The following is a 14,467-nucleotide window of genomic DNA, read 5'->3' on the forward strand; positions in this document are numbered from 1 at the left end:
GGAATAATTAAATTTTGATCTAGGCTGCAGCCCTTACTCAATCCTATTAGGACTGAATAGGGTGGAGTATCTCCATTGTATCAATTCTAAAATCAATCAAGACTCAAAGAAATTCCTGTTCTATGCTTAAGCATAGGTCAAAGTCCTTTCCATTGTTCAGCAAAGGGTCTCTGTCCTAAAGTAATCTTAAGAAGGGAAGAGAAAGAACCTCCCATGCCAATGGGGTTCCCATTCCAATAGACTATCAGTAAGAAATTTTCCAAGTATTAAATATCCCAATGGTGAAATTTCTAACATTTATAAGTCTAAGGAATTTTGAGGTTTACATACCCACTTGTCTGTGTTGTCTTTGCTCTTGATTGGTGGCTCTTTTCCCTAATACCCTTGGTCTCTAGGATGACTTTTGATATAATCTGGGTGGGAGAAGTTATGTACTCTTGTTTCTCATTGGTTTATTGGAACATTATCTGGTCAGAGGAATCGTAGGTTTCTGTTGGAGTAAGCGTGTAAGAGCCTGGCTCTCAGCCTTGGTTTTGGTGGCCAGCTTGGCTGGCAGAGCTGCCCTCCCTCGCTCAAAGTTCCCAGAGCTCTTTGTCCAGATCTCTCCTTGGAACATAAGTTCTTGTGGTCTCCGGGGGTCTCCTGGTCCCTGCAGTGATCTGCACTCATCTAGATTATCCCAGGAAGGTCATCATTAGCAATGCTTATCTGGGACAATCACCACAAGCTTGTGCTTGGGGAAAATAGCATGAAGCCATGCCCTCATTGAACTTGGTTGGAGGATTTGACTCTTTGGGGACCAGAGGAGGGGCAGGACAGGGGAGAGGAAAATTGGGGCATGGCTTGAACTTGCCCCATCGGGCTGGGTAGGAGCTTCCCAGTTTGACTGTTTCTCTCTTCCCAACCCCAGCAAAATGCTAAGCTCTGGAGTCTCTAGTGCTTAAGAGGAGAACAAGTACTGTCAGTTGTCTGGGCAACACTCTAGTTATGGCTGTTTTCTCCTTTATTTCTGTCTCGCCTCCATGGGTGAAGCGTATGGACTATGGGAATTGAGGAGGATTCTATTGATGAATGATAATAATAGCTAACATTTACATAGTGCTAACAATATGCCAGGCACTGTGCTAAGGGCTTTCCAAACACCTCCTTGGAGCCTCCCAACAAGCCTGGGAGATATTATGATGACCTCATTCAAATACTAAATAATAAAACGTGGAGCCACAAATAGAACGTTCCATGAAAGATACAAACTGTAAAATATTGTTGTTTGACAGTTGAGAAAATTGAGGCAAACAGAGGTTAAGTGAATGTCAGGGGCCACCCAGCTAGGAAACATCAGACTATCCTTTGATGTCTTATTCCAACGGAGGAAGGCAGTTATCAGAGGCTACTCTTGAAGAGGCTGGCAACGGGGCCAGCTAGGTAATTCATGGATTGAGAGCCAAGCCTATAGATAGGAGGTTCTGGGTTCAAATCTGACCTTAGATACTTCCTAGCTATGTGACCCTGGGCAGATCACCCCCCACCCCCACCCCAGCCTAGCTGTCACTGCTCTTCTGCCTTGGAACCGATGCACAGTATAGATTCCAAGATGGTAGAAAAGGATTAAAAAAAATTAAAAGGTTGGCATGATGGAGGGGTATACAAGCCCTCCCACATTAGACCACACTTTCTTTTATATTGTGACTATTTATATATTTGTCTTTCATCTTATTCAACTACTAGGTTTTTGAGAGCAGCTTCTGAGTTGTTTTCTGTCTTTTTATCCCCAGAGCCTGGAACAGTACCAAATACAGATTTGTTGAATGATCTGCACCCTAATGGAGAGGTATGTATGTGGGAGAGCTTCTCAGAAAGTCAGGGCAAAACTACACTTTTTTTCATTAAAAATAATTTTGGAAAAAAAAAGTTAAAGAAACAAGTTTGGGAGACAGGGAAGTAGGAAAGTGGACTCGTCATCTCAAGGGAGGACACTGTTGCCCCCAATGTGGGTTACCACCTACTCAGGTGGGGGCTGGGGAATGGTATTTGGAAGCCCACTTGTTCCATAAAGATGCATTTTTCTTTGTGTCCACCCATGCCTTGGCTTATCACAATGGAAGAAATGAAGCCTTTTCCCTAATTTGCATTCTGAATTGGAATTGGGTAGATTTTATTGCCAGACATTTTCCCCAAACTCTGCCAAGATGGATTTCTTTCTGTTTTTTTTTTCCTTGTTAGATGTGCACTCACAGTGGTACACACAGGGGTGTCCCCAAAGTCACAATGCATCTTAATTAAAATAAAAAAAATATTTTAAATTTTCTTTTTTTTAATTTGAGTTTCAAATTCTCTCCTTCCCCCAACTTGCTCACTGAAAAAGCAAGCAAAATGATACCTCTCATTCAAGTGAAAGATGCAAAACTGATAACACATGTATAATCCAGATCAATTTGCTTACCATCTCAGAGGGAGGAGGGATGGAGGGAGACAATTTGGCTCTTATAATTTTGGAAAACATCTGTTGAAAATTATTAATGTATTTGGGAAAATAAAAATCTTTGAATTAAAAAAACATGCAAAACATATTTCCATGTTGGCCATATAGCAAAAAAAAAAAGTGAGAAAAGTTAGGCTTCATTTTGCATTCAGAGTTCATCAGTTCTCTCTCTGGAGGGGGATAACTTTTTTTTTTTTATCATGAGTCCTTTGAAATTGTCTTGGATCACGGTATTGATTAGAGTAGCCAAGCCTTTGATAGCTGTTCATCAATACAACATTGCTATTACTGTGTACAAGGAACTCCAGGTTCTTCTCACTTCATTTTGTTATCAGTTCCTATAGGGCTTTTCATGTTTGTTTGCTTTTTTTTTTCTGAAATCACCACCTTCATCATTTCTTATAGCACAGTAGCATTCCATGACAAGCATATACTCGTTTGTTCAGCTATTCCTCAATTGATGGGCATCCCCATGATGTCCAAGTTTTTGTCACCATATATTTGCTATAAATATTTTTGTATGCATAGGTCCTTTTCTTTTTTCTTGGATTTTTTTGGGTTATAGATTTAATAGTGGTAGTGCTAGGTCAGAGGGTATACACAATTTTACAGCCCTTTGGATACATTTCCAACTTGTTTTTCAAAATGGTTGGAATGGTTCACAACTCCACCAACAGTTTATTAGTGCACTTATTTTCTCATTCCTTCCAGCATTTATCATTTCTGAAAGGTGTAAGGTGGCACCTCAGACTTGTTTTAATTTCCCAGGGGTGTCCCAAAAGATCAAGCATCTCTAATCAATAGTTATTTAAGAGCATTTTTTCTGACTATAGATAGCTTTGATATCTTCTTTTGAAAACGGCCTGTTTTTATCTCTGATCACTTATCAATTGAGGTATGGTTTTCAGTTTCATAAATTTGACTCAATTCCCTATATATTCAAGAAATGAGTCTTCTATCAGAGAAACTTACTGTGAAATTTTTGATATTCCTTTCTTATCTATGGTACAATTTGGCAAAATGTAGTTTTCCCTTGTTGTCTTTTAAAATTAGGCTTATTTTTGCTTTTGCTTTGTCTGAGATCAGGATTGCTACCCTAGTCTTCTTAACTTCAACTTTACTGTAAGTTCTCATCCAGCCCTTGTATTTCAATTTTATGGGTGTCTTTCTGTTTCAAATGTGTCTCTTGTACATAACATATTGTTGGATTCTGGTTTCTAATCCATTCTGCTGTTTTCATTTCATGGGTGAGTTCAACCCATTCACATTCAGTTATAATTACTATGTATTTCTCTTCAACCTATTTCCTTCTGTTTATACTTTTTTATCCAGTTCCTCCTCAAAAGTCTAATCTTTTATCATTCCCCCTACCCTTCATATCTCTTTTCCCCAATCATTCCTATTTCCCTATTGAGTAAGATAAATTTCTATATCTTAGTGTGAATACATATTCTTTCTTGATATAATTCCAAGTGAGATTCAAGCATTTCCCATCATGCGGTTTCCCCTATACTATAAAAGCCCTTTCTTGTATAACTCTTTGATAAAAATTTCCTCATTCTACCTCTCCCTTTCTCCTCTCAATGCATTCCTCTTTCTCTTTTTATTTTTGGAGATCATCACAACAGTCAGTCCATACTCATACCTTTTTGTCTATGTAGATTCCTTTTAACTTGCTGAATAATGACAAAGTTCTCAGGAGTTATGTATATCATTATCAATCCATCTAGGAATGTGAAGTTTAATTTTATGTTTATATATTTAGTTACTTTTTTGTGATTCTTTGAGTCTTGTTTGAATGTCAACTTTTCTATTTAGCTTTAATCTTTTCATCAGGAATGCTCAAAAGTTGTCTATTTCATTAAATATCCTTTTTATTCCCCTGAAGGATTACACTCAATTTTGCTCAGTAGGTTATTCTTGGTTATTATCCTAGTTCCTTTATCTTCCAGAACATGATGCCCTGACTACAACTCCATATTTGATTCCCCCTCCACCCCCCCGGCTGCTTGCAATATTTTCTCCTTGACTTCAGAACTCTGGAATTTGACTATAATACTGGTTATAATAAAATTTGGTGAGTTTTGATTTTGGGATCTCTTTCAATAGATTAACTTCTATACTTCTTTTTCCATTTGTCCAAGTCTGCTTTTAAACAAAATTCTTCAGTGAATTCTTGTCTCTTGTCTTTTTTTTTACCCATTTGGCCAATTTTTTTAAAGGTGTTTTTCTCTTTTCATAATTTCATTGCATCACTCATTTCTTTTCCATTTTTCCTTTGCCAATCTTGTCTCTTTAACTCTTCCAGGAAATCTTGTTGCATTTGTGCCAAATAGCATTTTTCATTGAGGCTTTTATTGTAGTTGATTGCACATTTATGTTTTCTTGTAAATGTCTTGGTCTTTTCTGCCACCATAGTAGCTTTTATGATCACATTCCATTTTTTTTACTTGCTTATTTTTCTAGCCCATTTCTTGACCTTGAACTTTATGTTCCCTAGGGGTAGGGAAGCACTGTCCCAAACTTTCTGCTTATTTATGCTACTGTTTTCAGTTAGTTCTGGTAGGCCTGTAAGTTTCTGGTTCTTCCAAGGCGGTGTTATTCTGGGAAAGGTGTCATTAGTTTTTTGGTCTGTGTTCTGGTCTTCACCCAGTAAAGATCCCTGTTGCCTTGCCACAAACATCAGCAATCTCCTTATATCCCTGGAATTGTGGCCAGAGGACCCCTCTCTCCTATAGTCATAAAACCTAGTGCCCCTCTCTTAAGTTGTGATCTCTGATCACTTGTGACTGACCATAAGCACTCCTCTGCCCTAAAACTGGGATGCAGAACTTCATGTGGATAATAGAACTGCCTATTAGTGCCAGCTGTGGGCTGTACCAGGCTCTCCTACTCCAGAATTTGATATGAGTTGTTTGGAAGGGGCTATTAGGAGAGTTCAGCTGGGTTTATTGCCTGTACTCTGTCAGTCATGGTGCATTTTTAAGCTAAAAATTTCTAGATAAAAAAGCTAAAATTTTTTTAGTTTAAAAAGACACTGCGGTGAGGGGTGGGGGAGAATGGCACAGGTAGCTAGATCTGGCCTCATATTCTTCTTAGCCCCCACTGTCTAGCCCTTAACTGTTTTGAAACTATTGATTCTAAGACAGAAGATAATGGTTTAAAAAAATAAAAAAAGACCAGGTTAGTTTTATCCCAGAGAACCCTTCCATAATTCAATTATGAAGTGCCTATTGTGCTCAGGGCATTGTGAAGGTCACCAATGTTGGGAAGAAAGTGCTTTGCAAACTGTCAGGTAATCAATCAACAAATATTTATTAAGCACCTCTCCAAGGCAGATCTCGCCCCTTTCCAACATTTAATCTGGAAGAATGAGGATGCTGTGCTCCTCACAATCATCTTTTATTAAGTCACCCTATGAATCAAGTCAATATTTAGCACATGTAGGAAACAGGGAAGGGAGGCAGAGGAGACCCTGTAATGATCCTAAGCCTACCTCCCTCCCAGGGAATACATGGGAATAAAATGCCCAATGGCCCCTATTTGGGGATAAGACATAAGCAGCATTAAGAGAAAAAAAAATCACATTTTCCTGGCCTTCATTGGAGGTGGAGTGGGAAGGAAGAGAATGGTCGGTAAGGTCCAAAATTCCTCTCACAAGGGACTTGGGGGTGGGGGGGAGGTGGGGAAGGGGAGTCTCTTTACAGTGGGGAGCCTTCCCCACTGAATCCCAGCTCAGAAGATAAAGGAGCCACAGACCAAACACGAGGCTGCTCAAGGAAACCGCAGCACAAGCCATCCCCTTAAGAGACCGGCTGTATAAATTGGCGGCTGTATAAATGGACAACTGGATGGTTCTCATCCACACTGGAATCTGAGCCCAGATCGGGACGGATGGCGTGGCCGGCCAAAGGAGAACCTGATCTCTGCCACAGGCTGAGGAATGAGTCTGTTCTTCCTCAAGTCAAGGCCAGGGGAACCTTGAAGGGCAGAGACTGAGCCCAAGGATGGTTCTCCAGAGGGAATCGTTTTCCCAGAGCCAGCCTCCATTTGATCTTCCTTCCAAAGTCGCCTCCCCAGCCCTCGGCCACTCTCAGCGGCTCCTGGACACCTCGAGGGGAAGATAGTCCATTTTTCTTCATTGGAGCCAAGGCCCTAGTTTTCTCTGATGTGGCGTGGCAAATAGCACCTACTTGCAAAGGGGTCTGGTGAATGGAGATGGAAGGAGGGAGGAGGGCTCTGCTTCCAGGCAGGGAGACTTCATGACCATCCACAATTCTCCATGGGAGAAGAAGAATCACAGCAGGATGGAGACCTCCATCCCCCTGGCTTGGGGTTGCCACGGTGACAACAGGAGATTCTTCCTCCAAAGTCTAAAAACAGCAGAGCGAGGAGGGGAGCAGTGGTCCCCGTGGCAGGCTCCGGCTGCTCCTGACCCAGGGTCTGATGCCTCTTTTTGGGCAGTAGTGAGAGAAATGCCGGGAAGACTGTGGCGCTCAGTGGCCAAGAGACCCATCACTGCTCCAGTCTCAGTGTCTTCACCTATAAAATGGGGAAATAATACACACACAACGACACGCGGCAGCTGTGAGGAAAGAACTCTGGAGACTGTCAAACACTCCAGAGAGAGCTATTTTGACTGCAGCCCCCACTGCCCCAGATGCTGACAGACTCGAGGTCTCCAAAGAATCCTTCTGACCCCCTCAGAGTGGTCTGCCATCACATCCTGTGCCCCCCCCCCCCCGCCCCTTCCAGCCCACCCAGCCCACAGTGGGTCTCTGCGCAGGGCCGGGGGCTCACACCCCCATCCCATCCTTCTCGCCCTCCTTGGGGCTCGGCTCCCCCTGTGCCTTCTTCATCTCCAGCCCCTTCACCCATGTGTATGCCGACGAGCCACCCAGCACCATCAGGTTGCTCGTCCACCACAGGAAGCTCTTGGTCTCATTGAAGTAGAGGACGGCCAAGACTGTCTGGGCACAGGCTTTGGCTGTGCCCGACACGTTGTGGGTCAGCGGGCTGGTGAACTTGATCTGCAGGCCAGTCACGTAGCCGATGGCGAAGCCGAAGAGCCCCCCCAGCGTCATCATGCCCCAAAAATGGGCGCTGCCCAGCTTGTCGAAGGCGGCCAAGCTCTGCAGCTCCCCGAACACCAGCAGCAGCGGCACGAAGAGGGCGCAGGCGTTGACGTTGTTATAGAAGGTCAGCCTCCAGATGCTGCTGTCCACGGAGGGCAGCACCTTCTTGGTGTAGATGGCATTGAGGGACACGCAGAGGCTGGCCAGCACCCCGAACAGGGTGCCCACCCACGACAGGGTGCCCTCTTCTCCCTCCTGGTCTATGCCGAGCCAGAAGCCGCCTGCAAAAAACAGGAGCAAGTGACTCTTCTAGGGTCACACAGCTACTTTGTTTGACAGATGAGGAAACAGAGCAAACGAGGGGAAGTGACTTGGCTAGTGGCTGAAGTCAGATTTGAACTCAAGAAGATGAGTCTTCCAGCCCTCAGCCCTATGGCACCACTAGCCGTCATCTCTCTCTATCAGATAAACTGGGAGCAATGCGCCATGCTTATGGATAATGGCAGTCCGGGTTTCCAGGCCTCAGAAATCCTCCACATCAAGCCCTCATTTTTTTTTTTGAGGAAAGTGAGGGACTTCTAGGGAAGAGAATTGACTTTTCCAACATCACACAGGGAGTGGGAGGAGGATTTGGACCTCAGTCCTTCCCTAAATACTCCCAAGTTTTGTGTTTTGTTTTCTTTCCAATTCTGGCCATTTAGATGATTAGAAGAGAGGAAGAACCTTAATAGGCACTAAAGGGTGCCACTGTGCAGAGTGCTGGGCCTGGAGGCAAATCCAGCCTCAGACACGGGTGTGACCCCAGGCAAGGCATTTTAACCCTTAGTTTGTCTCGGTTTCCCCATCTGCAGAATGGGGAGAGTAATAACAGCTTCCAGGCAGGGTGGTAGTTTGGATAAAATGAGGTGTTTGTTAAGGGCTTTGCAAACCTCAAAGTGTTCCTACCATGCTAGTTGGGCATACTCTTGGAGATCAAGTGCTTCCTCCCAAGTCAAGGCTTGGCTCAAATCCCACTTATCTGATCGGCAGGAACCTTAGACTACAGAGGTCAAAGCTAGCGTCAGAGGTGGGAGGGGCCTTAGAACAGAAAGTAGCGGAGATAGGAGGGGCTTTAGGATAGGGAGTGTCAGAGGTGGGAGGGGCCTTAGAAAAGGGCATGCCAGAGGGGGAGGGGCCTTAGAAACAGTGTCAGAGGGGGAGGGGCTGGGAACAGGGAATGAGGGGAGCTTAGAACAGGAAACAGGTGGGAGGGGCTTTGGAATAGGGAGTGTCGGAGGGGGCGGAGCCTTAGAACAGGGAATGTGAGAGGGGGAGGGGTGTTAGAACAAGGACTATCAGAGAGGGAGGAGCCTTAGAATAGGGAATGTCAGAACTGAGAGGGGGCTTTAAAATCATCACTCATTTTTAGAGAAGAGGAACCTCAGGTCCAGATAGTGCTGGTTCCAGTTCTTTTCAGAATTTAAATGGGGCAGCTAGAGACTCCCCAGCTGTGAGACCCTGAGGTCAGTCACTGTAGCCCTCCCATCCCCTCTGCCTTAGAATGATGAGGCCACTATCCATCCCAAGAAGGAAAGGAAGGGTTTAAAAAAAGACTCTGGCTCTCCAGCCCTGAGAACCTGGGCAGAATTCCTTCTGCAAAGACGACGGAGGTTCAGGAATGTCATGGGGCTCCAGCCTGAGTCACTGGCTGGAGGGAGGGAGGGGAGGGCCTAGAAGAAGGCAGCCAAGCCCCAGGCTCCACCCCTGCTTCCTTCCATCAAAGTTCCTTTTCTCTGAGGCTCTCCTCTTGGCTCTGCTTTCCCTCTTAAACCTCACCCCCAGGCCAGCCAGAGGGCCTTGGAAAGAGCAGCACAGGCAGCTGATAGGGCAGGGTGCAGCTGAAACTCTGGAGGGCTGGGTGTGGATGGGACCAGACAGTTCCTTCTCCAGGAAACTGTGATAGAGACAAAAGGATGTGGGATGCCAAAGGTGGCTTCCAGCCCCACCCTGAGAGGAGGCAGTTCTGGCTTCATAGATCTAGGAATTATAGTGAGAAGATCACAGGTTCAGGGAGGTTCCCTGGAGGCAGAATCCATGTGCTGAATTTTAGCTTTGGATAGGGATCTCAAAAGGTCCTCTCATCTATTCCAGGGCAGGAATCTCTGTTCTCTTTTCTTGAAGACATCTGGGAATGGGAACCCTCTGCCCCTCCCTTTCCACTTTGCTTAAGATAACTCAATTCTAGAAGGTTTCCTTCTATTAAGCTCCTCCTGAGTTCTAGGTCTTCCCTCAGAGGTCAAGCTGAACAAGTCTAACTCTTCTCTAAGACACTTCGTCAAATATGTGGAAACAGAATAGGAAAGGGTTCTGTGGATTCGTTTTAGAGATCCATGAACTCAGAGAGGAAAAAAAGAATCAAATCTTTATTTTCACTAACCTCTAACTGAGATTTAGTCTTTCCTTCAATTATGAATACAGGCAACAAACATGCTCCTGAGGAAGGAGAGCACTGGCAATCATTTAATCCTTCTCAAGCCTAGATTCATTAAAAAAACAACAACAAAAAAACCCCTGATCTTCTGTCTTAGATATACATACTTCTTGCAAAAGTTAGGCAATGAGGGCTAAGTGACTTGCTCAGGAAGTATCTGAGGCCAGATTTGAACCCAAGACCTCCCCCTTCAGCCTTGGCTATCTACTGCACCACCCAGCTCAATACTACCCATCAGATTTGGGAAGATGCTTAGAACTCAGAAGAGCTAGGAGGGTTCTTAGATAAGAGACGGTCAGAGCTGAGAGGAATCTAGAATGAAATGTCTTCATAATCTGGCCTCTTCTTAGTTTTCCAGCTTCTTTACACATTACTTCTTTTTTGAATCCAGTCATCCTGGCCTACCTGGTATTCTGCACACTTTGCATCATTCTGCTTGGGGACAGGATTATAAGATCACAAGGAACCTCAGAGGTGATCAGATCCAACTCCCTCATTTTGCAGATTGAGAAAACTGAGGCAGAGTTAATACCCAGGGTCACACAGTTAATAGTGTCTGCGACCAAATTTGAACTTGAGTCTTCCTATCTCTAGGTGTGGCATTCTGTCCAGCAGGAGCTTTTTGATCCCTAATCAATTCCAGTTTATTAGACTTGGCCTGACACTAGCTGCAAAGAATGTTTTGGTTCTTAGGGTTCAACCTGACCTAATTCTACTGTCTATGGCCTTCCTTTTTGCAGAGTATCTACAGGGATCACAGGGTAGCTTTTGTACAATGCCTGGGTGATAGCCACCATTCTGTCCCTGGCACTCCCTTAACTAAGCTGGTGGAATAATCCTGTCAAAAAAGAAGATGAGGTTAGTCTGGCATGACCTGTTTTCCATGAAGCAGGGCTGCTTCCTGGTGATTTATTGAGTTACAAAGGCAGGGGTCAGATCCCATCTTTGACACTTCCTAGCTACATAGTCACGGACAAATCACAATCTCCAAGAGTCTGTTTCCTCCTGGGTAAATGGGCAGTCAGAACCTCAGAGCAGGAAGGGCCATCTTCTAGTCCCTTCAGTAAAGACCTCCTGCAATGGTGAGCCCTGTCCTTATAAGCAAAGAAGCTGCTAGAATGAATGGAAAGTTCCTGGATAGATTCATGAAAGCCTCCTGAGGCATCCCATTTCTACTTTGGGACACCTTTAATTGTTCGGAAGTTCTTCCCAATGCTGATTCTAAATTTGCTGTTTTGCTACTTTATCCACTGTTCCTAAGCCTCCTCTCTGGGTCCAAGCAGAAAAAGCTTAATCCTGTGTTTCTCATTCTCAGCTCATTTCTTCACCTGTCTTTTGAATGTTTTCCCCTAAATCTCTTCTCCAGGCCCAATGCCCTCACACCCCCAGTTTCTTTTTCTTTTTTTAAACCTCCTCCTTCCATCTTAGAATCAACACTACATATTGGTTCCAAGGCAGAAGAGCAGTAAGGATTAGGCAATGGGGGTTAAGTGACTTGCCCAGGGTCACCCAGCTAGGAAATGTCTGAGGCTAGATTTTAACCCAGGACCTCTGGACTATTGGCCTACTATCAAGCCACTGAGCCACATAGCTGTCTTGATCATGGCCATTTTTGCATGAAACTTTCCCTTGATATCTCAAGTTTTCTTGAAGTGAGTCCTCTTTCCCATTTCTTTAACTGATTCTCACACGGCCTCTCTCTCACCCTCCCTGAAGCCTTTTCAGACCATTAATGATTTATCTAAAACATGGTGCCCAGAACTGAGCCCAAGCACCTCCAGATGTGATCTGGCCAGGGCAGAGTACCTGGAGATCATCAGCCACCTCCTCAGACCTCCCGTCTCCAGGAGGGCACTCACCTATGATGATGCCGCAGGTAAGCAGGGCGTAGAAAGATGTGGCCTGTTTGAGCAGCACGTAGGACAGCAGGACGTTGAAGACCGTGGTGAGTGAGCGGCCCACGTTGTAGAAGGCCACCCCCACGTACTTGAGGCACAGGTTGTTGAAGGTGATCATGCCGATGAAGACCACGGAGAGGGGCAGGATGCTCCTGGAGACCTTCAGGTCCATCCGCATGGAGGGGAAGTCCACGGTGCCCGGCCAGCAGCTGGCCAGCAGGCTGAGGGCCTTGCACAGGAGCACTGTTACCAGGCACTGGTAGAAGGTGACAAAGAGGGGGGCATCCAGGCGCAGGGAGGGGCTGTCCAGCAAGTATTTGTTTAGGAAGACCATGGAGATGGAGATGAACCAATAAAGCGACACAACCAAGGCGATCTGTACTGCCTTCAGCAAAAATGGCTTCTCATGCCCCGGCTCTCCCTCCCCGGACGGGGGCTCCAAGGCCCCTGTGAGTGCCATCCTCAGGATCCTGGAGCGCTTCAGGGGGGTCCTGTTCATGGTAAAGGAATTGGGGGGGGGAGGGGAAGAGTGAGGGTCACTTAGGCTGTCTGAGAAGGCAAACTAGGACCGGTGGAGGCGGGGATGTGAGAAAGGGCAGTCTTGAGTACACGGAGATCACAGGCGAGGAATGTCTCAGTAACCGATTAGCGCAGGAGGGAGCCTTGGAACAGAGGACACAACTTTGGAGCTGTAGGAGGACCCGAATGGTGGGGAGAGAATGCTAGAACGAGGAGGATCCTGGAACATCAAATGTAAGTCCTCCAAGGCTCCGGGGAATGCTGGATGTGTAAGGAACACGGAAAGGGAAGCGCTAAGGGGGTCCTTCCGGCCTGAACAGCAGAATGTTACATTCCAGCTTGGCCTCGGAATGTTAGAGATGGCAAGAGATGGATCCTAACAGACAGAAACCTCACGGCAACCACAAAGGGAACGTTCCGGGCTGTAATAAAGCTCCTGCAGCTGCACTAAACGGAACCTTCGATGTGTAAGAAACGGAACGTTCCGGGCTGTAATAAACAAATTTCATGCAGCTGCAACAAATAGAACGTTCCGAGCTGCAGGAAACAAAACTCTTGGGGCTGCAGCTAATGGGAACGTTCGGAGCGGCAACAAAGGAAATGGAACGTGGGGGCAGGAAGGCATCGGCCACGGTAGATCGATAGGATGGGGAGAATCTTAACCCTTGAACGTTAGGGCCCACGCGGGGCCCTAGGAGACCGTCTTCTCCAGTCCCCACATGTTACCGGGACGGAGGGGACGCGGAGGGCCAGAGTCTTGCCCAAGGTCGCACACCAGATCGGTGGCGAGATCGAGTTGGGGGAGGAGGAGGTTCCAGAAGTCTGTTTGCTAGGAAATCCGGGGCTGGGTCGGGTTCGTGCAGGGCAGCACCGGTCGGCTCGGTGTCTCCCTAATGCCCTGACTCTGCCCAGGCAGCCGGTGCCGGACATACTTCCTGTTGGCCCCTCCTTCTCCCACCTTAAAGGGCTAGCGCGCTCGGATTTCTTAAAGAGACCCGCCCCACGGAAACATCACGCTCAGGTCCCCTCGACTCTCAGTGAATTTTTCTAGCACCGGCTGTGCCGGAACTAGGACTCCCCCCACCCCTTTCCTACCTCTCCCAGCTGAGATCAGAACCTGATCCCTACTTTTCCTCCCGGGTCCTTCCCGGGCTCTCCAAAAGGAGCTGTGGAGGTTTCTCGAGGGCGGCCGGGATCTTGCATGCCCGGGGCGCCAACCCGTGACCTCCTGACCTCGCCCCTCCTTCCCTTGCTCAACCTTTCCCATCCTGCCCCTCCCAGTCTCTTAGCCCCACCCCCACTCCTTCTGCCCCCCGGAGTCCCCTCCAACCGGCCCGCTGCATCCCTGAGACTCACCTGCTGGTCCGGGTGCCGGGCTGTAGTGTCCCCGCAGAGCTGCACCTTGCCGCTGCCCCGCCCTGGGGCTGTGCCAGGGGATGGCTGCTTCCTGCTACGGAGCCAAGAAGAGACCGCCGAGCGGTCTACGAATCTTTCCCAACTTCCTCCTCACCCCTCCCACCCGTTCGCCCAGCCTGGGGCTCTACGGTGGGAGGAACGGCTCCTGCTCTCCCCGCAGCTGTCCGGAGCCCCCGTGCGGGGGGCGTGGCTCAGCCCTGGGGGCAGCGTCCCACCTTTCGTCTCCGCCTAGAGCTAGGATTCTGGGCTGACCGGGTAGCTCAGCTCACCCCTTTTCCACCGAGGTCCTGGTACTTGGGGCGGGGACCTGTACCTGAAGCCGGGCTCACCGTCCGTTCTGAAGGGCCTCCAGGCTATCGAAGGTGCTAGCGCATGGGCCGGGTCCTCCCCGCCCCCCCCCCCGGAAGGGATCCAAGAATTGAGTGACGGGATAAAAAGGAAATAACAGGAACTCGCATTTTTAAAGAGCTTTTACGGTTAAGAAAGATCCATTTACACCATTCTTTGAGGTAGTACGCCCTATTTTACTGAGGAGACCGAGGCCCAGAGAAACTTGTCCAAGATCACTGCCGAGGAGTGGAAAGATTTGAACCCAGGCCTCCTGACTCAA

General features: G+C 47.0%; 1 protein-coding gene across 3 annotated transcripts; it reads right to left on the minus strand.

Moving 5' to 3' along the window:
- Nucleotides 1-5,775: 5,775 nt before the first annotated feature.
- SLC35C1 (solute carrier family 35 member C1) lies at nucleotides 5,776-14,236 on the minus strand. 3 transcript variants are annotated; one of them, XM_007497373.3, is made up of 3 exons: nucleotides 13,798-14,236; nucleotides 11,884-12,413; nucleotides 5,776-7,835 (listed from the first exon to the last, which is right to left on the minus strand). In XM_007497373.3, the coding sequence occupies exons 2-3, from the start codon at nucleotides 12,380-12,382 to the stop codon at nucleotides 7,276-7,278; spliced, it is 1,059 nt and encodes a 352-aa protein (XP_007497435.1). In that variant the 5' UTR covers nucleotides 12,383-12,413; nucleotides 13,798-14,236; the 3' UTR covers nucleotides 5,776-7,275. The 3 variants fall into 3 exon arrangements, with proteins under 3 accessions (XP_007497435.1, XP_016278974.1, XP_001363314.1); XM_016423488.2 differs by lacking the exon at nucleotides 13,798-14,236 and adding an exon at nucleotides 13,537-13,653; XM_001363277.4 differs by lacking the exon at nucleotides 13,798-14,236 and having other exon boundaries at nucleotides 11,884-13,524.
- Nucleotides 14,237-14,467: the final 231 nt, after the last annotated feature.

Source organism: Monodelphis domestica, chromosome 6, assembly GCF_027887165.1.
Source record: "Monodelphis domestica isolate mMonDom1 chromosome 6, mMonDom1.pri, whole genome shotgun sequence".
Lineage (NCBI taxonomy): Eukaryota > Metazoa > Chordata > Mammalia > Didelphimorphia > Didelphidae > Monodelphis > Monodelphis domestica.

Bases quoted from the DNA above. Each gene is read 5' to 3' on its own strand.
- SLC35C1 (XM_001363277.4), bottom strand. From the start codon at position 12,421: ATGAACAGGACCCCCCTGAAGCGCTCCAGGATCCTGAGGATGGCACTC. The intron at 7,836-11,883 runs GTGAGTGCCCTC...TGTTTTTTGCAG, and splicing joins TACCTGCGGCATCATCATAG to GCGGCTTCTGGCTCGGCATA.